Here is a 25,009-nt window from a genome sequence, read left to right as displayed (position 1 = left end):
AGTCTGCACTACCATCTGATGCAGCTCTCAATGATTATAATGGCTCATTGCATGATGTACACGAACCCCCTATTGACAATGACTTTATATTCTGCAACAAATATGTTTCACTTACTTATTTCCCACGTGAGAAACGTAGATGCAATAACGGAAAAGAAATCCCATGAGCTCAGGCAACTTGCTGCGGTTTCCCGAAAAATATAGAGTTATTGTTTCGGCGTTCTTTCCACAAATTTACCATAGGGTAATGTTTTAAATCACTCGGCCCCGCATTTAAGTCTCCGTCTTTTTCAAGCAGAGGAATGCAAAGATTTTAATCGTATTTCACCTTGACAAAAAACAAATAATGAAATGTTTTTTTTACATTCAGCAGTGCAGTGATAAAACGTGGTGGACAGTTGTAGTGTTTTTCTTTAAACGGAGAAGTCATAGTGAAGTTGTATGTGAACTAAGTCATGAACAGTCTTACAGGTCCACATTTTCAGCACTATGAGGCCATTGTTTGTTTCGTACAATGATCAGGTTTTTTACAAACTTGGCCGCGCAGTTACAAAGCCCTCTTTTGCTTAATTTACATGGTTGCTAACTTCTATGTTCATAAAAAAAGAAGCCCAGAAGGGGATCGCAACAGCTGTCGCTCCAAAGCGGTACCATAGGAAATATAGGAAACAATTAGAAAAATATTGAATGGTAAACTGCGTTCCCTATTTTAAACGCGAGGCCCAGTTAGGTCAAATATGCCAAAGATCGACCCTGGATTTAAGGCGTCAAAAGTTGTTTATAAAAAGTGTCAAAAGTGGTTATTTTTGATGCCTTAAAGGCAGTTGCGAAAACCACCAACAATATTGTATTTTTTAGTTTTCCTGGTAAAATCAGCTCACAATGCACTATTAACTATGCAAAGCTATATCTATGTGTATCCGATGCACAAACGTGGGGTCGCGTTGCACTTATCCTAAGTTTATCAACGAAACTCAGAGGTAATTGCGGAACTCTAGCGGAAACTGCTGGATATACGCTCCCCGTGAAAACCACTGATGCAGCAAGTAAGATTCTTTCCTTGTTAGTAATACTAATTCAGTAATTTCTGTCGAAACAAATGAAAAAACCTTGTTGACACTTTCCCCCAATTAATTTACGTTACAATGTGGCAGTGGTATATATGGGACGTAATGCAAGTATATACCCAATGCATCTACGGGCTTAAATAAATCCTTGATTGAAAAAACTTTTCGTGAATTAGTAACGGCTGAGTGACTGTGACGTGTTTGACAACACAGCTGACTGGGCAAAAATTTAACGGAAGAAATTTTATGCATCATTTAAGAAATTGCTGCAACACGCGGGAAAGAGGTTAAACAGTATTTGGACAAGTTATTGTGTTAATGTTAAATCAATAGATTATAAAAATTAAAAATTACTACCATTATTAAAAAATATACTGGATTTGTTAAGTAAACTTATAATTTTATTTTTATTAATGAGCACACAAAACCAGTCATGCACAGAATTTAAGGGAAGTTTTGTGACAATTGAAGCGAAGTATACGTGAGCTAAACAAGTGCATTGTAAACTGCCAATTGATTTTGCAAACAGGTGCAAAATTGTTTCGAAAAGTTTTCAGATACGTTTGAGGACGTCATTTTATAAAACCAGCTTTTTATTGTGTTTCACAATGAAGGTATTGTCTACATTTAAATGGTTGTTAATTTGTTTAGTTTTTTTAGAGTAACTCGTTTTGTTTTTTTGTCATGTTAATTTTTGTTTGTTGCAAAAAAGCAAGTCTATTTTTAAATTGTAATGTCAGTTAACTGTGCAAGAAAATTATTGCATCAAAATATGGACATTAGTAACAAAACACATCAAGTAAGGCACAGAGAGTAAAGCTATTTAAACTTTTGCCAGTTTCTTAAGATGTTATTTGATACAAATAATAATATCCCCTCTGGTTTGGCAACATTTGTGTGAATAAATCTCGCAATTACATTAACATCAACCATCAGTTTAAGACAACCCAAAGTTCGCCTATGCCTTGAAAATATTTAACCAACAAACCCATTCTTAGAACAAATATTGATAAACATTTGCACCAAATGTTGAATTAAGCAAGGGTTTAATTTTTAAATACCTTGATTGGTAATTTGCAGGGCACAGTGGAATCAAACACACAACTCCAGTCTGTGTCTTATGAAGATTACCAGCATGAGGAAAACGATAAAGGTTTAATAATCTATTGTTTATTTCATAAATTGCAAGTTGTACAAATATAGGACCGGTTACACTAAGTTTGCATTATGTTACGGTTCATAGTTTTTGAAGGAATAAAGCAAATTGTTCACAAACTACTTTTTCTAAATCTAAGTTCATTACAAACTATACCACAACTTAACTTCAAAGGAATTCCTGCTGAGGAGGCTCCCTCTGGTGGTTTGTTGTGGCGAATGGGGAGTGGAATGGTTAGCATGACAAAAGGTGCTGTTACTGGAACTGTTGGTCTAAGCGTGGGAGCAGTAAAACTTGTTGCCAATACATCTTATGGAGTGGTCTCAAAGGTTAGATTGTTTTGCCAATAAATTTCGTCTATGGTGTTATAGAAATTTCTGCAGTTTCTTCCTTGGGATTTGTTTAACATTGAGATAAGCTGATGGAATCAATTACACTAATTTATATCTAATGTAACATGAGTGTTAGTTCTATATTTATGTACCTGTTTGCAAGAAATCAATTCAAATGCATGAAAAAAATTCTGTAAAAATAAAATTTGAGTAGATTTTGGTATAAAAACATTTAACTTAAATAAATTTGCTTGGGATATACAGGTCTCAGTTTTGCAATATTTCAGTTGTGATGCGTTGTTTTTTGCCATACAGACGGCAGAGGTTGGTGTGAACGCAACAAAAACCGTGGCAAATAAAAGCTTCAGTGCCGTTTCTGGGGGAGTTACCGCCGTTACGTCACGGTTACCAGGCGTACCTTTGCCTTCTTTGAAACGGGGCAAGGATAAAGAGGAATGACCCTCTTTCTTTCTTCCACAAACATTTGCCACAACACAATCATACTTTTAACCGTGCAATGCGACGCCGTAGTTTATCTTATGAACTCGGTGGGGAAGTTAAAGCAACAAACTGTATTTTAAGAAACTTCTATAGGATTGGCAGTTGGAAATCACTTGCTGTAGGCGATCCAATTTTCTATATTAAACTACAGAAAAGAGCTGCGCCACTCTGCGAAAGGAAAACAAGCCACATTTTAAGTGAATTTTGTCTCGGCCTCGGTTAAATAGAGTAGAATTAACACAATTACCATGGCAACCAGGACCAATGTTTATCTTTTTGCGAACTGTTATTGCGCTCATTTGTACATACGGGGATAATTGCATTTGTTGTTTTCGGTCAGTCGTTTTGAAACCTGCTTTGATTTGCTGTGAACCACCTTCCCTTGTTTGTTATGCGTCGCAATGCATCGTCTTGATATTTCTTCATGCCTTTTTTTGGTGGCAGCTCATTACCTAATGCTGATGTACTCGATTATAGACAATCCCACAAAACCAACTGCCTTGTGGCCGATCTGCCGTTCAACACATCCACTACACAACCTATTTTTTTCCTCCAACATTTTTGTACAGTGTATAGTCGGCCCTTGTAGTGCTTGTCTGTTAGATTTGGTGCCATTTTGCATGTGCCGAACATGTAGCAAAGCTTTTGCGACACCCGTTTTAGGAAGCTTCTTTTGCGCGCACCCTCTCGATCGTCCTCTAATGTTTAAGTGTTTAAAGTTTGGACTATTATTTCTCTGCTCCGAAGGAAAATTGCGCCCACCAACGGCACCGCAAGTGTTCCCCATACGCCTTTGCTTATTAGCTGCTAAATACATTTAAATATTGCTGCTTAGCCTGTGTTAAAGCTGCGTGGGACGAGTTTTGCGCTTTGTGTTTATTTTCCCAAAAATTCAAAAGAGAAGCAGGCGTCTGACGTCACTTCCGAGGTAGAAGAGGGATTAAAGTTTTTTCTCTGCAAGATAAAAAACAGCTGGGAATACACAGGAAAGATCAGGAGCCATTTGAGAGCAATAAACACTTTATTTTAGGTTTTACAAATAGAAAAACTATAAATTCTGGTTTGTTGTGTGTTAATAAAAGTTGTAGTCCCATAATTACATTCAATTTGTCACGTGACTTACGTGTTCGCTGCGACTGACGCATGCATCGGATGAGTTCTTCGGAGGATGGCGGTTTTGTTCGGTGAGTTATCACATCTTTATCAGCTCGAATTATCCGCACTGGGGCGCTAAGTGGCTGCAATAATATCACCGTCTCTCGTTTAGTGACCGGATACAAAGTTGAGCAATTAATGGTTCCAAATACAAGAGAACCGTACCTTTTTATTAGTGCTTGGAGCTATCTTTTTTAGCATTACAAGTCGGGAGTTAATGTGATCTCTGATTCGGTTCGCCGCCTCCATCAGAGTCATCTTTCCCACGGAGGCCTGTTGCCCCACCTGGTGGTGAATTTGACGCATGAAATCTGGCTGTGTTGGAGGTGGTTGTGAACGTGGCATTTTTTTCACGAAGATCCGCGGACTTCCAACGGGTGAAATATTGGTGGCCGTGGGAAAACGAAACTGGGGTTGCTAGGAAACAAAAAACAAATGCTGATTTAAAAATCATTTTTTGAATAAGAAGCAGAAGGAAACCCCAATACTGATGCTGCCAGGCATTATATCTTCTGGCATTACAAAACCAAAAGAGAGTTTGATTTCTTTGAATCGCCTGTATAGTGTCTATGGCTGACGGAGACTCAGTAACGGTACATTTGTATTACTGTTGGTTAACTGCGTTTTATGTGTTGTTTTTTAGCGATACCGATGATGCCTGCACAGACAGGCGAAATATATATGTCGTAAAAACTTGAAATAGACAGACGACTTAGGATTGTTTATCATATTTTGTACAAAACCACTGATTTTAAACGGATTTCTGATTGTCATTCAACCTTCATCTACTTCACAAATAACACAAACAATATTGCAAGGTATAAACTTACAACCGGTCTTAGTGGTTTCATCTTTTTGCTCACAACCATCGCACGACGGGCGGAAGCTTCTTTTCGTTTCTTTCTCTCTTCTTTTCTGAAGCAATTTACACAAACCAACGAATACTTTTCGCGGCGCCATTTGGGAGTGCGGTCGCTTCCGCCTGCACGCAAAGCAACAAAAGTTACTCTTCTTGGTCGTGGTGGGTGTTTTAAAGTGAGTTTTCAGTACGTCATACTGGCAGTTTCTTTAGGAAGAAATATAAAAACTGTATTGCGGAAAAATTTTAATAGGGAAAGATTTGACATTCACACTAGAATAACCAAACGATTTTCCTTATCGAAGTAAATTTATGAAAGAAAATCCAGAAGCTGGCGTCCAAGGAATGATCCAGTCACTTCAGACATATATTTCCCCCCTCGTTTTCAAACACAACGATCGAACGTTATTTAAACACCAAACCAAGATTGTGTGCAATTTAGACATTTCATATTTTCGCGCCGGAAACAATCGTGTATACTATGTTCCTACTTACATTTTGAGCATCGTAAGGGACCCTTCGCAAACGACCTTTTCTCGTCGTTTAAGCGTTCCACGATCTGCAACAGGAAAATAGGTTTTAACGTTTTAAGGATTCGCAAATTTGCAACTTTTATCACCGCTTCCATCCCCAGCAAATAGAGGAAGGTTGAACTTTCTGGATCAGGAGTTAGTCGAAATTCCTCGGGTCTCGCGTAGGATTTGAAGGGAATCATTCGTTCAAGTTTGGGCATAATTAAAAATTTTTTGGAGTGAACCTGCGTAAAGAACATACGTAACGAGTTCAGTTTGTAAAAACTAGTGTCCGTGGGCCAACTCTGGCACATTGAGACATCAGTCTGGCGCAACAGATGTTGGTACAGCGATTAAGAAAACTGTCCATACATGGTATACTGCGGTTTATTGCAATTTTAATGCATTGTTTTCATTTCGTTACAGCTATTAAACGTTAACTATTGTTTATACATTAGGTCAATTTATAAAACCATAGTTTCAAAGTTGCTAACATTGAAACGCCTGTTACGCCTTGTTAACATTGTACTTTTTGGCCCGTTTGCAAAATGTTTGATAATTTCTGGCTCAAGAGTCAAATAGTTTGCCAACCCCTGGTCTAAACACAAAGACTGGATTGTGGTCAAACGAACATGACACGCATGTGCCCGGAGATACGTTCTATATATTAACACGTTAAAACATTATAAGGTACTGTACGTTTTTGGAGGGTAAATTTAACAGGCGAGACGACGAACTTTCCCCAAACGCTTTTGAAAGATGTCTCACACGAAGCCGGCGAGTCTGTGCAGAAAAGTACAATTGTGAGTTGATTCCATTATTACGAATGTGGCTTTATTTGCAACTTACTCTATCCGAAACCACGCTCCCGTTTCCCAAATCATCGAATTTGGCTAATTTAAACGGGGGTTCCCCAAGCGGATCGTCAGGACAGAACATGCGTTTCACCGTCTGCAAAAAACCGCGACAAAAACATGCGCTTGTTAAAATTGTTGTGACAACGTATTCTGCAGAAATTACATGATTTATTGTTGTTACTAAGTGTTAAACTGTACTTTTCTGGTTTAGCGCTGTTTAAAAATAAACCTCATGAAGATCGTGTGATATAAAAATAAAAATCAGTCTTTTCAAACAGTGCTAAACCACAAACACAGTGGTTACAGTTTAGTGGGACTGATACGGCTTACTGTATACTATAATGTTTACATGTTATCACAGTGTTATTTACCAATTTGTCGGCAACGTAATCGTGGTCTTTCAGTGAAGAAAGGTCTGTGTTGTTATTTCTCTTCGGCGCCAGATTAAAGTTTTTGAGAAAGCTTGAAATATCAGGTTTATGTGAAACTTTGGTAAAGACAATTTGATTGAAAATTGTTTTTTTATCCCCCTCTAACCCGTATTTAACAAGGCCTAGCATTAGTAAGTGTACGAATCGTTCCTATAGCATTTCAGTGGGAACACAACTCTCAAGGTCTCTAACATTTCCGTCTTGCGGGACATCCGTTATTTAGAACGGTCATACTGCTGAAGATCTTTTATATCGGTGTGAAACGTGCCGAAAGAGTTCTTATCCCGTGAAATTTGTTATGGTAACGGTAAGCTATAAGATGTCAAGTACGACAATGCAGCAAAACAAACACTGTTTAAACTGGGGCAGTTCTTGCAAGACAAAAGGTATAAAGCAAAAAATATTTACTGTGACTCACTCGCTTTTGACTTCAGATTCCGCATTTGATTTCTGATGTTTTTTGTGGCAAGCCTGTCAAAATTATGATGTCAGAAAATTGTGAAAAATAATTTTGTTTGTAATCAAATAAAAAATCATGTTTATTTTTTTAGCAAACAGAGTTTTTAACTCAAGTTTTAGAATAAATATTGTGTGAAAGTTTACACTAAAAAAGTGAAAATAATACGAACATTTTTAACAAAGTCGTCGAATTTCCATTTGTTGTAATCAACCAAAAAACTAGGCCAATAAAAGTACTGTCCGATAACTACTGAAAGTTCATTACTGTTCCATTCCTTGCGTAGTTTATGGAAGTGATCAAAAACTAGATTTTTTCTTGGTGTACAGAGAAGGGCAACCTTTTTCTGGAAGATAAAGTCCGTACCAAGTGATTTGTAGTACAGATCTCCGTTTTCTGAAAATATCAAAAGATAGAAATCAATCTGTGCATTCAAATTTGAAATAGAAAGAAAATTTTCAACTAATGTTATTTTTGCGCACATTTTGAAACATTTAGAGTAATTTATAAAAAGTAACTACAAACCAAATTGACAGGTTGAAATGAACTTGCCTGTGTACAAGAAATTCCTCATAAACCGTTTAAATTTATGCCTCGTATCGTTATCACCTTCCTTGAATGCTGGGAGAAGCAATGTTCGGTGAAATCGCAAAACATCTTCTGCCGAGTAAATGCTTTTTTCATAAACACTTTGTTTTGGTCTGTAAGTAAATCAAAGGATAATCGACTGCTGGTCATCCCATGTGGATATACATAAAAATTGTTACCTGCTTGGGACCACCACGAGTTTATTTATTGGTATAACATTTTGGCCCTCCACCACGGAAGGTTTTTTCATGTTTGCTTCACTTCCAGTTTTAAATGTTTGGCCGAATTCTGTAAATTGATATAATTTTTTATTTACTGCAAAAATTGTTGATCCAGTCATGCAGAAATCAATACATTATAATTAAGTGTAGGATCCAAAGTATTGTATATATACCAAAAAAAAACATTTTTTTGATCCTTTTTTCCCTTGCATATTGCTGAGTTATATACCTTTTTGAAGTTTGGTTTGTGTTGCAACTGTGCGTTTTACAATCATACCAAGGCTTGGTTTGGGAATATTTGAATCAATAGAAGGCGACACTTTGCAGGACTGTACCTATAAAATTCATGTTGCCCACTTTCAAATGCTTTTTGGTGTAACATATAATATGAAAATTGTTCAGAGTGAAAAAATGCATAATTTGTAAATGACCAACCGAACCTCAATTCTGCGATTACAACTTTGGTATTAAGTGGTACTAAAGGGTTAAATGGGCAACCATTTAAAGGTTTTTTTTGAGAATTTTTGCCACAGTTTTATCACTGAAATTATTGAAAAAAGAGGACCATTACCTGCATAGGTGGTTTTGTGATAGATGGAATGGCTCCTGGTTTTAAAACTAACTTTGAGGCAAATCCCATTTGAAACATAGTGAGGTTTTCAAAACAAGTTGCTTTAAAGTGTTTGCTGCAAACCAACAAATACTCCCACTTTCTATTTTTCCACCGACATCCACTTTCCGTGATAAATTTTTTCCACTTTTCACCCAAATCCTTTGATTTTGGGAAAGGGTAGAGTGTGACTTTGGATGGCACAGGGTTCAAGGTTGAACATGATGTCACACAACACAGTCGGGACATTATCTGCAGGGAAAAACAATAAGGTGGTAAGAGGTTTGAGGAAAAAGAAAACTAATTTTATAGCTTAATGGGTGTACTGTATTTTCTGTATATACCAACCAGTACCCCAACACAATTTAAACTTCATTTTCATGATACACATGTATGTAATAAATGCACAGACATTCCCAATTCCTGACACCCCAAAAACTGCGGGTTTGCTCATTATACGCCAAAAACATTCTTTGCATGAAAGCATCTTTATTACGTCAAAAACAACAACAATAGTAAAAACCTACCTGTGTCCGTTATGCTCAATAAAGCCACAAAAATACTGACCACCTTGCTAAACAAGTGGGAATAACCTTCAAAATGGAGGCCATCTGCGCATGCGCAGTACAAGAGACTTCGGAGGGGCATGACGTCACAGAGAAGGTTTCCGAGAGAAAAACTACGAACGAGCAGGTGCCAGTATACAATATATCCGCAACCGTAGAATAATTTCCTAAAACTCAAAGCATTTTCTTATCCACGAGTTCTATTGAAATGCATTCTATTCAAAGGAAAGTTTTTCGTTGCTTTGATTTATAAAACACATGTCTTGGGAGCGCATATGGGTAGGTGTTGACATATGACAATCAATAAAACGCAGCCAATCACAACGGATAAATAACTCTTTGCAACATCAACATATTGTGTTGAATTGAAATCATTTTTAATTTTCATTAGAGTTAAGATAGCCAAATCGTTTTACAAAAAACTCCTTGCAAACACTAAACAAAAATACCTAATTGATTAAATTTTGGCAAGTGACGGATTTAAGATCATAATCGAAAAAGGTGATTTCCCTGTGGTTAAACAGCAAGAATATTTTTTTTCCCTCATCTGTGTTGACGATTTACTTAACTTGACGTTTTATTGCGTGGCACAGGTTTTTTTAACTTGCTTTTCGAAACTAGTTCTTATTTTTATAAAGTACATTACGGTAGAAAAATATCATACAGTTTACATGTTTGTGTGTTGCGTGTATTGGTGTAAAAACACCAACACATGTCATGTGCGCAAAAACTAAAGCCTATTTAAATTTGTTTCAAAGTTGCAAATTTACAAACAAAAAAATGTATCAAACGAGCAGTGTATTTTCAATAATAGAAGTTCTGTCTCGAAAAGGGGAAAATTTAAAGTTATTTTATGTATTAATGTATAGACTAACACCAGATTTGAAAAAATGTCTTGCGCAAAAGCAATTAGCTAATGCATTAACATACTAAAAATGTTCTGATAATCCATGGAATTAATGTTCCTTGAAAAAATTCTCTTGCAAATGACAAACTTTTAAATCTGGATCTGAACTGATTGAGATCCTGGTGTATTTCCTTTTCAGAAAATTTAAGCAAACAGTATTTTTTATTGTTGCTCAACAATGAGTCACTCTGCAAATAATCCAAATGTAAAATTGTTTCATATTCCACAATTGGAAGGAAGAGATGACTTTGAAGAGGTTTGTGCAATATGTTGTCTATTATGTTTTTGGTAAAACTTTGTCAATACTTTTTTTGAAAACTTTCATAAACAAAAGTGTTTGCAATCTAAAACAATTTTTAAAAAGCAGTAAAAATGTTCTGACTTAAAATCAACCTAACCAGCAACATTTCTTTCTCGTAACACAAGTGAAACTTCAATTTTAAATATTACTATGACAACTTTGTGTCAACGCTTCCAGTTTTAGAAAACATGTTTCGCTTAATTAAGCATCATCAGTTCTTATTTAAATAGAATAATTCAAATCTATTTTTACACAAAGTTGTTGTAGTAATATTTAAAATTGGAATTTTGAAAAAAGTTGCAATGTAATTGGGTATATAATCAAACTAAATAACATTCTTATTTTACAGAAAATGGATCGTTGTTTCAATGTGGTTTCGGACTTGTTGCAGAATATTTCTTCTGAACGTGAAACAAACGACATCCTGACAAAACATGTAAACACATTTCTAAACTTTGATTCCATGAAAAACTGATAAATTGAAAATTGCATCCTTATTTGAAAATGAAAGTTTATATTATCGGAATTTCCTGTTATCTTTATGGCCAACAAAGACTTAGTAAGAGATTTTGTGAACAACTCCTGTAAACAATCCTATATTCGTAAATGACATTTTTCTCATGATAAGCAAAGTGGAGCCAATAATATGAATGCATACAGATGGCCACTGTTTCAACCTATCAGTTCTGATCAGTGCAGCTGGATTTTCCCATGTGCTTACAATAAACATTGACGTCTATCCATTTTTGTTTCATGCAGGTTTCCATTGGCAACACTGAGCATGAGGAGGTGTGTTTGGGACTTCTCGTGAAGATTTTAACTGATCGACATACAGCTCCTAAAGTAATGTTATATTGTGGATATTGAATTCAATTCAAAGTAGCTTTTTTAATAAGAATCAAATAATAATTCTTTGCACAATGTACATGGTTGCAGCTTTTAATTTTGCCATAGGAATGTGGTAACTTTTCAGTATTGATTTTATAAGTTTATTATTATTATGAATAATTTCCCTTTTTATAACTGCATTTAAAGCAAAAGTATTTCGTTGATGTGCTTAGTAAACGTAGACCGATCTCGTGTGTTCATCGTTAACGCCGCCCTTTTGGCTAATACGCCTCATGCATTGAAATTCAAACACAGTTTTTCGATACTTGATGACGTCATAGTAACAAATTATGATGTCATAATATAGTCGCCCCCCCCCCCCCTGGAAAAATGAAAACTAGGTGCCTATGAATTTACCTACATTTTCACAGTCATTTCAAAATTTGATGATGGTAAATCGAGACAGTCTGGGCTGCATAATTCACAACCTCAACATCGTAATATTGGAAAAGTATCGAAAGTTAACAGAGATCTCAAGAAAGTTGGTAAGTGTTGCACATGGTTGGTATATGTTATTTATTATATGCTTGGTAATAAATAAATTAATATAGTAATGTATAAAGAAATCTAAAAAATGTCTGCCTCTATCTCCGGTGCATTTAATACAATACCCTTATGAAATGCCTGTTTTTAATATGTAAGTTCCAAAATTTCTGCTAGTTTGTAAATATACTTTGACGCCATCTAAAATTGTTTTTTATGAATAAAATCAAACCTGCTGTTGACAAACAAATCCATTTTTTTTCTATGGACACATACTCTGTAACTTGTTTACTTGTACAGGTCCCACTTTCACAGAATTCTGTAAAATACACAGTTGAATAACTTTTTGTATAAAGGCACCAACAAATGAATCCGATTCAGATTTCATCAAAATTGCTTTCTGAATTTTAAAGACTAAAAATTTGCAATTTACCATTGTGTTTGTTTTTTTGTTTAGCTGGTGTGGCTTTTGAAAGAGTTGATCAAATCATCTGCAAATGGTTGCGAACTTTTGTGCATTTCTCTCATGAAGCAAATTGTTGGTAAACTAAAATATTTTTCGATGAGTGTTAGTTGGTGTTTCATATGAACATGTTTACTTATCAAATGGATTGCCATAGTTGGAAAATTTAGTTAATGAGTTACCAGCTTTCAATTTACCTTTTGTTCCCAACAATCATTAAGATCATTAACATATAAAAAATAAATAGGTTTAAAACTTTTCATGAAGCTTGCTTTTTTGTCCGTCTTTTTTAAGGTGGTGACACTTCACCCAAAAACATTTTGTTATGTGAAAACATGCTTGGAATATTGACAAGCAACCAAACATGGCTGGAAAAATCAACTGCAGTTGTTCAAACTACTGTTTATACATTTCTTCGTTTACTACAGGTATGATTTACTCATAATTCAGCATTGCACATAAGATATAGAATTGTAGAACTTAATATTTGTCAATTGAAAGTTACATCACCTTTGGATGTATAAAATAAGCAAAAAAATGTTAGTTGTGACATTATCATTGATTGCAAGGGATTTAGGAAAAACATTAAGAGCAAAATTTTTATAACAAGCAAAAAGTTTGGTGGAAATATTTGTATCGTCTGCATCTTTTCTCTGGTAGATAATTGAGTACAGTTTTCATGCAATGTTCAAAATTTTTCAATCTCCTAAATTTTTATGATGCACCAATCGAGCAACCATATTATATTCTGAGGATGGCTGAGGCTTTTTGTTTCTTATTTAGAGAATATAATAACATTTGTAGAAAATAGAAAATAATTTTTTGCAGGATCATTTTCACCACAACTTCACCGCATTACGTCAAAAAGAAGTAAACCTGTTAATTTCTCTCATGAGGGAAAAGGTAAACATTTTTACTGTTTCACCAGTTCATAAAAATCACATTGCAATCTGGTTTTAGTGGTTAGAATGTTGTGGAATCGGTCGAGATCTTGTCCGACTTCTGTCGTCAGTTGCCAGAATACCAGAAATGGAGAAACTATGGACAGATTTACTTCATAAACCACAGGTAAACATCAGGGTTGTTACCTCAATCTTTGAATCCTGACAGTAAGGTGTATATATATATGCATATATATATATTGATGTAACGTTTTTGCAGACCTTATCTCCATCATTTACTGGAATTCTTTCTATTCTCCAAAACCGAACGTCACGAAAATTCTTGGCCTGTCGAGTAACACATGATATGGAAACAAAAATTAGCTTCATGCTCCACAAGGTTTGACAAATAGTTTCATTTAGCCCAAAAAAGCTTAATTACCATATTTACTTAATTGTAAGCAACCACCAGATGTTAGGTCAAAGAACAATTTTTAACACAAACTGACTGAATATTTGTTTGTTTAAAAGAAAACAAAACACATGGTTTTTGCATGGGCAATGATTTTAAGTCTTTTTGCATAAAAAAAAAAGACACAAAATAGAAAATATAATTTTTTTTTGTAAATTCTTCTCCAAATCAAAGTTCATTTTTGTGCAAAAATTATAAAATGTTGAGTAAATGTTTACACACAATTTAAAAAGTAAATTTTCCCCCAGGTTCGATTCGGACACCACAAACGTTACCAGGAGTGGTTCCAGCGTCAATATCTTTCAACTGCCGAAAGCCAAACATTACGAAGTGACCTCATCAGATATATATGTGGTTGTATTCATCCATCCAATGACATACTTTGTTCTGATGTTATTCCCAGGTAAACTATCTTTTTACTTTACTTCAACAGAGATTCACAAACTATTTTACTAACAACCCCTTTAAATAGATCAACATTTTTGTGACCTAATGTGTTTGACAATGTTATACTTACACAACCCCTAGTTTGTGTGCAACAGTTCTAAAACTACATTTGGCAAAGACACTAAATTGATTATATTTTTTGTTTATAATTAAACTGATGCAAAGTTTATTTGCCAATTTTTTTTAACAAAACAAGTTTAAGGCAACATGTTTTTATCAATGATGCTTTTGTCGTGTTTTTCTTTGCAAAATTGGTACAACTTTTATTGATGAAAACCAGTGACAAACATTCCATCATGTTTGTGTTTCAACATTGTTTTATGCTTATACAGATGGGCTGTGATTGGCTGGTTGCTCTCAACATGTACCTCCAGGATTGCTTCATCATATAGCAACCTCTCTCTTTTCTGGGACTGGCTTTTTTACTCCCCAGATAAGAACAGTATTATGGACATTGAACCAGGAATTCTTGTTATGTACCAGAGCATCCGTAGCCACCCAGCCATGACAACCAGTCTGCTGGATTTTTTGTGTCGAACCATGGTTGAATTTCACCCACCTCTTGCTTCCCAGGTTTGTCGCCTTTCATAGAAAAAAACATTTTCAGTGAAAGTTTTAGTTTAAGGGTCAACTGTTTCTTAGTTTTCAATATTACAAAGATTGATTTGATACAACAACCTTTTGTCATATGAAAAGAGTGTCTTAGCACTATTAATGAAAACTTGGTAATTAAACCCATTATCCTTTTGACATTTGTTGGCTAACTGCTTCCAAGTTTGACCTGAACATTGCAAAAACTAAAATAAATTTGCAAAACAATTATAAAGGGGACTCAAAGTATTTTCATACAATTGTTCAAATTTTAAAAATGCAACTTATTCACAGAGCTCTGCAATAAACTAACATCTCTGTTGAATGTCTTGTTGAATAGCTAGTGCTGGATTTTATCAATATTTTAGATCAAACAAGGAGTGCATGGGGCATTGCGTTCAATTCTCGACAAAAGAGTCGTCCAATCTCTTTCTCCGATTCTTGACAATCCTAAATTGGATCCAGAACTACGTTCCTTAATTCGAAGCAACTTACATGAATTTTGCGCAGCTGCGTCACCTGAAGGTAAATTTCATTTCCTGCCTGAATGAAAACAAAATTAAGTCCCTGATTGTTGGGCAAGTAATTGATTTCCAAAACAAAGAGATTTAGATTTTGCTTGATCATGAGCAGTAGAATATTTTATTTCCAATTTAGCATCGAGCATTGTGAACAGTAGTTTCACTTTCAAAATCTGTTTGTATAATAATAAATGTTATGTCATATGGTCTATTATGTCTATTTGAATAAGTTTTGGTAAATGGAGAAACTGATGATGCCGTTTTAGGCGAAATATATTTTTCTCTAAATAAATCGATCTGAGCTGTCTAGAGATCGCTGTGTTGGGATTTTAATACATTATTATTGATACGGTGTGCGATCGACAGCCTGCCAGGGGCCTTTGGTTTTTTTGATCCAGATTTGATTTACTAATCACATTGTTATGTCATATTGTATATTCGCGACTACAAACATGTTTAAAGGAAAAACAAAATTGATTTGTAGGAAAACAAGTACCCAGTTCAACTGGTGAAGAAAATGCATCGTTACCAGGGCAACAGAGCAGTGACATGATTGGTGAGGAGCCAATGCTGATTGATGATGGTAGGTATAAAAACTTATACATGATGTCTTTGCTACAATTTTAGTTTATTGCAAACTTTTCTTAGGTTGCTTGGTGTGTATGTATAACGTTTTCTACACACAATACAAATAAATGAAACACAACTTATGCAATGTGATTAATGAATGGAAAGCTGGATCAATTTAAAACCAAAGGCCCCTGGCAGGCTGCCGATCGCACACCATATCAATATAATTATACATTAAAATTCACAAGGAATAAGTTGGAGAAACTGATGATGCCTTTTTAGGCGAAATATATTTTTCTCATTAAAAATCCATCTGAGCTGTCCACAGATTGCTATAATTACAACATATGCATTTGTTTTGCAATACAAAAAATATGTGCGTTTAGATTAAGTTATTAACCTGTTTTCATAGCTACACATATAATGTATGCCATCCTCAAAGTATGGTCATTAATGTGTTATTCCTTTGCAGACTATTTACAAATGACGCACAAAAGGTACCACAGCCTGGTGGCCGGGGACCTCTTTACTAATCTGTTTGATTTAACTAATCATGTGATGTGGTCTTTCATGTGACTTTCCAATCAAGTCATGTGATATTTTGTGAGCAGGTGACTCCGATTGCGAATCTTCCCAGAAGAAAAATGAGGAAATTGAATTAAGCCAAGAAGGAAAATTCAGTGATGAAGAAGAACAGGAGCAAGGTAAGTTCATACAAAAAAGTTATAAATTTATGGGCTGGTAATCCACTGAAATAAAGTACATTCTAGTTCAAAACATGTTTGTCCTTTCTTAAAGATTGCTTAATTTCAGACTAATACATCCTTATTAAAATTCTTATCAATTTTTACTAACTGTTTATGACTCTCACTGTTGATATGTTGCAATTCATTGATGGTTCATTAAGGAAACAAAAAAAGCAAAGAATTGCCAGGAAAATGGAAGGAGTCTCCCAACAGAGCACCTGAAGACATAACTGCCGACCTGGAAAGGTTGAACTTGTGTTTTTTATTTGTGGAAAAATATGTCCAGTATATTTTTGTGCAATATATTTTTGTTCTCGCTTTAATCTGTGATCCAATTTAAAAAGAAAAAACAAATAACTCGCTGATTCAAGATATCAAGAATGTTACTTTTAAAACAGAATATATTGTTTCTATTTTCGGTATTTATGAATAATTTTTTATTTGTTAACTTTAATGTTTTGTTGCTTGGTGTAGGTTGGATGACACTCTCCGTGATTTGATTCAACAACTACAGGAAACTGCTATCACTGATTTGGATGAGAGATGTGAAAGAATCCAAGATATAGTTGACCACGTTCTATCGTTGGTAATTATCTTTCACCTTTTATTGTTTAAAAGTCAATCTTTTCAGGCAATAATTAAAACACTGAATGTATTTTCCAATCCGTTCCATTTGAAAAAGTATAAAAATGATAACTGTTAGAAATAATAAAATCAAACTCATATGTAAATGACTACAGCAAGTAAAATTGTTACTTTTTTATTTTGCTGTAACTTTTTTATTGTTTGCTTCAGGATGAGTTTGACACAGAGGTTTCCTCCCCACTTGCTTCTTGTTTAACTTTCCTCCTCTCCGACCACTTCCAGAAATCTGTCCTCAAAATTCCATCTTGTGACCTCACAGATGAGTAAGTGTGAGATAACAAAACTTTTGTCAATAGTTTTTTTAGAAATGATTCAATCATTATGTTGTAAATGTTAAATACTTTTCGAAGGTTGCCTGGCAAGTTGTGCGCTTGCGCACCAGTGTACCTTGGCCACAATATACCCCGTGAAACCACTGAGCTCCTGTAGCTCAGTTAGTAGAGCGTTGGGTCTGATTAGCCCAGGGTCGTAATTTCAAACCTAACCGGGGGCTTGATTTTTCAAATCTTGCTCCGACTTGTCAGAAAAAAGTGGCTGATCCAGCTAGGCTGTAATGCCTGGTCTGCCAAGCCTGAAAACCTACTTTTTGACTATTAATACTGCCACATCTCGTGCTCTTTTGTATAAAGTTTGTTTCGATTTGAGAGTATTTACATTAAATTTTTAAATTATTTATACTTTATACCTTGGGTTCAGTGTTTTCATTTGTACTTGTTTGAACAAAGGTATTTGGAAAGCAGCGTAGAAAAACCTCTACATGTGTTGTTCCGCAACCTTTACCAAAACCAGAAAGATGAAGATTCGTTCTCAGTTCTGCTACAGCTTTTATCGGAGATGTATGGACTCCAGGCAAGATTGGGATATCACCTGTTATTCTTTCTGGCTGTAAAGTGAGTGAATCTTTTAAATATGATCATTCCTTTTTTGAATTTTATTACCTACCTGAGTTTATTTAATCATGTTTTTATCCATCTTGGTAAATAAAAATGTTTTGAATAATTAGTTTTTAAGAATTTCTTATTTCTCAACAAAACATCCATAAAAAAATCAATGAATAAATCTGTAAATGTCAAAACTATTGACGCAAGAAAAACATGCGTAACAAAATAACAGTTGTAAAAGTATTTCCTAAATATGTTTCATAGTTGAGTTTACAAAACTGTGAAATATATTTTAAACACAAGCTTAAATTATTTGAATGCTTTACACAGAAAACATGTGTTTGGAGAAGATAACATGGAAATATATGAGTCGTTTGCCCAAACCACACAACTTGGGGATACTTACAACTGTCTGATGATGGATGTTAAACATTGCCAGGAAGATGATGTCACCATGGTCGTATTCCTCGTTCCACACATATTTAAAGAGGTACTTTGCTGGGTATTTGTTTATTCATAGATTGATTTGTGGTAATTTTTTCATTTAAAAAAAACTCTGCATGTTGCTTTTGCTGAGTTGAAATATGGTGATAAATAAACAAATGTTAGTTACTGTACATTTTCTGTCTGTTGGTTAAGGCATCCACTAATAGAGACATAATATAGTCAGTTACATTGTAAACCTGCTAGCTGCCACCACTTTTATAAAAACCTTCTGCTAGCTATTCAAGAATTGCTCAGTTATGCAAAACTTTTTACAAATCTTTGTTATTTTTTAACATTTTTAAGCGCTTGTATATGTTTGCTGTTTGTAAGTACAAGGGTTTCTCAATATGATGAAAAGGAGTATATATAACAAAGGAGTATTTGTTGTGCTTTAGTTTTCTGATCATTGTGTGGGAAACAGTGAGTTATTGAATATTATCGTCGCCGTGCTCGACCCTCAGCAACTAGAAGAACTGCAGTGTCTCATTATGATGGGAGAACTGGTCATGATGAAAAGGGATAACGTTCTTAATGTTATATGTAAGTTTGTCCGTGATATGTTTACAATGGCTCAATACAAATTACCTTGCCTATACGTAGCAAATCTGCTGGACATGTTTAAACAAAAACCACACCTTGAAATTATTGCTTTCAATTTTATACAGAGGTGACATACCATTGTGTGTTTTGGTAATACGCTATTTTGACAGTTGTACAAAACATAAATATAGCAGTGTATTAAACCAAGTTTTAAATTTTCAGTGGCAAGTTTGGAATGGGAAACATTTGAGCAATATTGTGTATGGCAACTTTTTTTCGTGCATGACATCAGTCCTGAAGTGGTGCTTCCCCTTGTTCAGAAACTCAACTCCAAAACACATGCTGAGGCAATTTCAATGATGCTGATGCTTTTTAAGAGAACCAAGTCAGTGTTTCATGTTAAAGAAATATATTGAATTACTTTAATAAAAAAATAGAATCTTTTACTATGTCGTTTAATCCTGTATGAAGTTAATACCACGATACCAGCACATAACTAGATGGTGGATTTATTAATCAGAGGCACTGCAACATATTTCTTCAGTGCATTCTTTTTCATTCAATGTGAGAAAACATTAAAGTCGCAGTTATATATTGAAATGAGGCTGGGTTAAGAATTTTTTTGCCATTTGAACCATGTTAATCTGTTATTTTGTAAACGTAAACCTTTCAAGTTAATTACAACATTTAAGTTTACATCTGAAATTACAACAAGCTTGATGTCCTTCAATAATTTGTTTCAGGCCAACTTTGGAAATGGTAAAACACGTCATTTCGCGCCAGTTCGAAGATGTCGACCGATTTGCAACGTCACTGTTACGTCACTGGGCATTGGAGCACACAAAAGAATTGGCCGACCATCTAACAAGTTTACTCACGAAGACGAAATCGCGTAATCCTCCACCGAGAAAAGGTTTAAGACAAAGGTAAGTTGTTTTCACCAATTTATTCGGCTTAATGTGCTGTTATAACATACGTATATGTATGGACTCTGGTTATATTGGCTGCAGAAAAACGCTTACTCAAAAAAGTTTTTTTATGAAAGAACAAAACTGAATTATTTTTCGAAAGGCTTGAATTTAAGCATGTTTGTATTATTTCTAATCATTTTGCTTAAATCGTTTTCTTCTGGCTGAAATATTTTGTTTAATTATCGAGCGTGGAAACGGCCCATCGGTTATAAAACATCAATACTATATTTTTCTCGGCTAAAACAGAAATGCGACAGTGAATAGTCAAACTATTGCGTATAAAATGCCTTTGTCACTTTTTCTGTGTCGTAACAATAGCTGTCTGTTATTATGAGATTCAAGATAACTTCGTGCAAATTACAAATGCAGAGTTAGCCACAGACTAGATTGAGGAGCAGTTTAGAAAGTGGATTCTTGGGCAATTTTATTGTAATATAAGCTACACGTGTTTTGCAAACTGCAGTTACGTAGGTATATGCTGTACATAATGTGTTGCTTAAAGTTGAGACAAAAAAAAAGTCTTAAGTTGTATCCCAGTTTAAATTAGTGAGCAATGGCAGTTGTAAACAAAGAAGTTGAAACAAAGATGAAGTTTTGGTCCAAACGAAGATTTTACGATATCGCGAAAGTCGTGTTCGTTCTCCAAATCCTTGCTGTTCTCGTTTTGTTCGGATTTTCGTTCAACAAACCTGCAACAGTAAAACACCCACTATACCCTGGCACAAAACGCCTCGTCAAGGACATCGACCGCTTCCTGTGGTCTCGATTTGAAACTGCCTCAATTTTGGATGACCCCAATTTGAAGCTCAAAGACGTTAAAGTGGGGTTACCCGAAGGCATTCCTACAAGCTCCAGAGGGGAAAATCTAACCCCGATGGACTTTTGCCCCAATAAGTCGCCCCTACTCAAGGGGAAATACGACTTGACGAAAGTTGAGGCAAGTCAACAATCGATAAAGAATTTTAACCCTATGGTGACCACTGGGGGGCGCTACAAACCACACGACTGCCGATCTCTTAACAAGGTTGCGATCATTATTCCTTATTGGGGCGATTCTGTGCTTTTGTATCGGTTTCTGGGTCATATGCACGTTGTGTGGCAACGCCAACAACTCGAATACAAGGTGTTCGTCGTCAAGCAGGAAACGGACACTCCTCAAAACCGGGGGAGGTTACTTAACGCCGGATTCGCTATAGCGACTAACGATGGCACTTACGATTGCTTTGTATTTCACGACGTAAATTTGCTGCTTGAAGACGACGGTTGCACTTACACGTGCCCTGGGCTCTCACATGATAAGCGAACTGCCCCAAATCATCTCGCCCAAGTGGTTGATGGAAGGAGTTATAAAGCAATGCGATATGATCTTGACCTGTGCTCGCCCATGCCATGTAAGTTATTATTGCTTTCATTGCCGACTTGGCGTATGTTGTATAGTACGAGTCATGATATTCCTGGAATTCCAGTATTGTGTTTTTGTCACATACTATCTGTTTATTGAATACAATGATTTGTTATCAAGATCAAATCAGCAGTGTAACACCCTTGAATGGAGTCGCAATCTTCACCAGGGAACAATTTATTGCATTGAACGGATTTTCGAACTCATACTGGGGAAAAACTTACTCCGAAAATGGCGACCTTTACCTGAGAAGTTGGAAAGAAAGTAAGAAAATATTGCCACAAAAACTGTTGCGCATAAACACGGCTCTAAAACTACGAGATGTTGACATTGGGTTCTAAATTAGTGATTCTCAACCGCAACTCCGCGAACTCTTGATGCTCCCCATAGTTTTGTTAGGGCAACTTTTAAATATGTGCGTATTATGTGACCGATAATCGTCATTATCGAACTTTTTTCAGCATAGTCATATAGAAACATGAGTAAGTACAGCAACACAAATAGCCTTCTTATGCGGCCAAAAAATACATTGTGCTTCTTATATGGCCAAAAGCCTGAAATTAAACATTAGCGTAAGTAGATAAACCTAAAAAAGGAGACTGCGACTGTCCCGACTTCATTAATCCGGGTCCGCAAGACTGAAAACCACTGTTCTAATTGATGCCTTCTTGACGCAATTGTTTAAATCAACTTTGTTTTGTAGATTACGAACTGAATTATCCACAAGAAAACAAGTGCATTTTTCGCGATACTGAATCAAAACAAGGCGGCGATAAAGTCGCTATATCTCCGTTACATTATTTGCTGCTGAAACAATCTCTTCATCGGCAAAACTCAGATGGACTCAAAAATGTCAGGTGAGATTCTAGCTTTCGGGTTTGAGCTGTTAACTTTTTGTTGAGTGACCGAAATATCTGTAACAGTGATTTTCAAAGTAGGGTAAGTAGTTATCAGTTGATTCTGGCGGTCAGAGAAGTTTTTGAAAACAATAGTTCTCCGGGTCGAAAAGGTTTGACAACCATTCGTCTGTATGTTTATGTGCATAATTTTAAACCGGGCCAGCGTCTTTACAAATTTGGCACCACCTAAAAACCAATACAGTAAAAATAACGTTTAACATTTTTGGGAGGAATTTACTGTTATATTTTAGCGTCTCGCGAGCCGCGGCACTAATTGAGACAAACTGATTTTTCAAAAAACTTTTATAACACAAGCAAGGTGCTCCACGCTTTATCAAAAATAAATGATTTTATACGGCATACGGTATAATTTAGAGAGAATTACTTAAAACATGTAATGTTATATACTGTGCCTATGTTAAGGCCAAATTCGGAGGCATCGTCATGTTTCGATTTTACTTCGGTATCTCATTAACATGTGTTGGATGCAACTATATGTTACACGGGGCCCTATTGGTTTAGCTTTTGCTTGACCATAGTGTTTCCACCTTGTTTGTTCGAATGCGGATGACTTTATCTGGCCTTGTAGGCCGACAAGATCGTCTATGTTCACACCATAGCTGCACTGATGAGACCTTACAGGTCAAAACAGTGTCCATCTGTCTAAATTTATATTATTGTCTCCATGCTTATATACATACTCAATGCTTAGTATCAGAGGTAAATGACATGTTTGAACGCAGGTACAAGATTTTGGAAAGAAACGAGCAACCCCTTTACACACAATTGACATTGAACATTGGACGACCTTCAAATGGCCTTGAAAAATTAAAGAGTGCGACAGACCGATGGTTTAGAACCACCCCCAACCCTACCTGTTTCCAATCACTCGCCTGGCTTTACCATTATCTGCCCAAATTTAACTTCACCAAGCTTTAGTGTGGAGTTATTTTGACATCTGGTGGATATGAAACTTGCTGAAGTGTCAAGTTATCTTGATTGGAGTTCAATACTGTGGTCGTTGAAAGTTTCTTTAACGTTTCCTGTATTTAACATTCCCGCAAATACAACGTGTTATAACTAATGAATTATACCAAAACTTGAAGGATGGCGTTATACGACAATGTCACAATGACTAGTACAACTACTGATTGGATGTCGGAGATGCAGCTAGATGTATGTTGTGTTCTATGTGTTTTACATTTGTAAAATTGTCAAATATTTACATTTTTGTAATTGTTGAAATAAAACCGACGCATTCGCATTTCATTGCAAACGTTTCATTGTTTTGTTTTGAAAATACACTTAATATAGGAAGCGGTGATGCCCCTATATCCTTTCTGCCGATTACGCGTCGTTTTGTTGTGTGTTTTCGAAGCTGTTTCTTGTGGCTAAAAAACAGGGTATTTCAAAAACAGTTTCTCGCTGCTGAAAAAGAAATTCAGTTTTCAGCCTTGAGGCGTTGGTTTTGAAACATTTTAGAAATCTTAAGCGGCCTTGGTATGTATTGTAAGTTGGTCCTGGTATTTTTGTTTGCTTATTGGGCAACTTGCGAAGCCTCGTATTTTACTCATTGGGGAGCCTGGCAACCGAACTCAACGGCATGGAGCAGAGAAAGGACCCGAGATTGTCTTCCCACAAGTAAGTTGTAATACGTCTAAACTTTAGTCGTTTCGTGTGTGACGAAATACGGAAATAAGTTAAATTAAATTTCCTTAATCTGCATGAACACAATTCTAACTTACAAAGCTATTAACTTTGGTATTCTTTTCTAAATCAACTTCAGTTCTTAAGAAACTTTAATTTACATCATAATTTCGTCATCAAACACTCCATTGTTACGGAATAATGGTGAATCGAAATTTAAGGTTCGCAGGAGCAATGTACACAGAAGCATTATAAAGAGGAATTCATCGATTGTTCGTCACTCTGCATTCCCAATCCTTCCACACAATCATCTGCTGGATGTGTTGGAAATTGTAACAACGCAAGCAACGTCGTCGCTTTCGACTGTGGGGTGGAACCAAATTGCAAGCAAGTTCTGTTGGGATTTTATTTAATTTCTTGCGTTTTTTCAGGTTTTTAACAAAGTTTATAAATGATTGCTTAAAATACTTCAACAAATGTTTCCTTTAAACATATACGTGGCATCCGGTTATATCGAAGTTTGGTTTCTTTCTTAGTTTGCTTTATTTTTGAATTGATTCTTAGTAACCGTATGTTTTACACAAATTCAAGAAGAGTTTGGGTTAATTTTGTGTTTACGATGCTTCAAACGGGTTTCCGTTTTTAGAGTTTTAAGTCGTTGCCATTTACAATAGCGGTAAAATAAGACTAAACGTTGGAAGACCGACATTGTGTAACTTCAAATCGATAAATTCGATTGCAATAAATTGGAATTCTACTCTTTGAAATTTTAATGTTTAGGAGCCCCGTTATTCGGTCGGTAATTATTTAACTTTATTTCTCACAAAATTACAGTGTATTTCTCACAAAATTACAGAAGTCAGTTGTCATCATTTATTCAAAATAAGCGATTTAAAAAACAACCTCGTTTGACTCACAGATACGCAATAACATACCAGTGCTTCGAGATTTCCTCC

General features: G+C 35.5%; 4 protein-coding genes across 5 annotated transcripts in view; 3 read left to right on the top strand and 1 right to left on the bottom strand.

Moving 5' to 3' along the window:
- The first annotated feature begins 1,555 nt into the window (after window positions 1-1,555).
- On the top strand, window positions 1,556-3,890 carry LOC145890460 (uncharacterized). The gene is made up of 4 exons (XM_082981539.1): window positions 1,556-1,681; window positions 2,148-2,220; window positions 2,398-2,552; window positions 2,871-3,890. Exons 1-4 carry the CDS (start codon window positions 1,676-1,678, stop codon window positions 3,012-3,014), a joined length of 378 nt encoding a protein of 125 aa, XP_082837665.1. The 5' UTR covers window positions 1,556-1,675; the 3' UTR covers window positions 3,015-3,890.
- A 31-nt stretch (window positions 3,891-3,921) lies between these two features.
- Window positions 3,922-9,381, bottom strand: LOC145890437 (uncharacterized). 2 transcript variants are annotated; one of them, XM_082981512.1, is made up of 16 exons: window positions 9,274-9,381; window positions 8,708-8,998; window positions 8,366-8,471; window positions 8,095-8,203; window positions 7,880-8,028; window positions 7,500-7,723; window positions 7,289-7,341; window positions 6,811-6,901; window positions 6,432-6,533; window positions 6,282-6,365; window positions 5,690-5,827; window positions 5,566-5,629; window positions 5,042-5,193; window positions 4,372-4,628; window positions 4,180-4,286; window positions 3,922-4,010 (listed from the first exon to the last, which is right to left on the bottom strand). In XM_082981512.1, exons 2-16 carry the CDS (start codon window positions 8,993-8,995, stop codon window positions 3,997-3,999), a joined length of 1,938 nt encoding a protein of 645 aa, XP_082837638.1. In that variant the 5' UTR covers window positions 8,996-8,998; window positions 9,274-9,381; the 3' UTR covers window positions 3,922-3,996. The 2 variants fall into 2 exon arrangements, with proteins under 2 accessions (XP_082837638.1, XP_082837637.1); XM_082981511.1 differs by having other exon boundaries at window positions 4,180-4,294; window positions 4,377-4,628.
- Window positions 9,382-10,356: 975 nt separating this feature from the next.
- The window catches only part of LOC145890433 (integrator complex subunit 3-like), a 33,475-nt gene continuing 18,822 nt past the window's right edge, over window positions 10,357-25,009 (top strand). Inside the window, exons 1-22 of the mRNA XM_082981505.1 lie at window positions 10,357-10,475; window positions 10,870-10,956; window positions 11,280-11,363; window positions 11,780-11,893; window positions 12,349-12,433; window positions 12,649-12,782; window positions 13,183-13,257; window positions 13,315-13,422; window positions 13,516-13,635; window positions 13,956-14,110; window positions 14,487-14,727; window positions 15,114-15,270; window positions 15,751-15,849; window positions 16,448-16,540; window positions 16,744-16,828; window positions 17,057-17,168; window positions 17,378-17,490; window positions 17,953-18,117; window positions 18,439-18,598; window positions 18,990-19,134; window positions 19,357-19,519; window positions 19,878-20,060. Of these exons, the coding sequence (XP_082837631.1) occupies window positions 10,398-10,475; window positions 10,870-10,956; window positions 11,280-11,363; window positions 11,780-11,893; window positions 12,349-12,433; window positions 12,649-12,782; window positions 13,183-13,257; window positions 13,315-13,422; window positions 13,516-13,635; window positions 13,956-14,110; window positions 14,487-14,727; window positions 15,114-15,270; window positions 15,751-15,849; window positions 16,448-16,540; window positions 16,744-16,828; window positions 17,057-17,168; window positions 17,378-17,490; window positions 17,953-18,117; window positions 18,439-18,598; window positions 18,990-19,134; window positions 19,357-19,519; window positions 19,878-20,060 (2,756 nt within the window). The 5' untranslated portion in view covers window positions 10,357-10,397. The remainder of the gene's footprint in view (window positions 10,476-10,869; window positions 10,957-11,279; window positions 11,364-11,779; window positions 11,894-12,348; window positions 12,434-12,648; window positions 12,783-13,182; window positions 13,258-13,314; window positions 13,423-13,515; window positions 13,636-13,955; window positions 14,111-14,486; window positions 14,728-15,113; window positions 15,271-15,750; window positions 15,850-16,447; window positions 16,541-16,743; window positions 16,829-17,056; window positions 17,169-17,377; window positions 17,491-17,952; window positions 18,118-18,438; window positions 18,599-18,989; window positions 19,135-19,356; window positions 19,520-19,877; window positions 20,061-25,009) is intronic.
- Window positions 20,418-23,530, top strand: LOC145890443 (beta-1,4-galactosyltransferase 4-like). Its single transcript, XM_082981518.1, has 4 exons — window positions 20,418-21,496; window positions 21,628-21,771; window positions 22,211-22,364; window positions 23,150-23,530. Exons 1-4 carry the CDS (start codon window positions 20,659-20,661, stop codon window positions 23,343-23,345), a joined length of 1,332 nt encoding a protein of 443 aa, XP_082837644.1. The 5' UTR covers window positions 20,418-20,658; the 3' UTR covers window positions 23,346-23,530.

The sequence above is a fragment of the Ascidia mentula genome, chromosome 2 (assembly GCF_947561715.1).
Source record: "Ascidia mentula chromosome 2, kaAscMent1.1, whole genome shotgun sequence".
NCBI lineage: Eukaryota > Metazoa > Chordata > Ascidiacea > Phlebobranchia > Ascidiidae > Ascidia > Ascidia mentula.
This window is presented reverse-complemented; position numbering and strand designations above follow the sequence as displayed.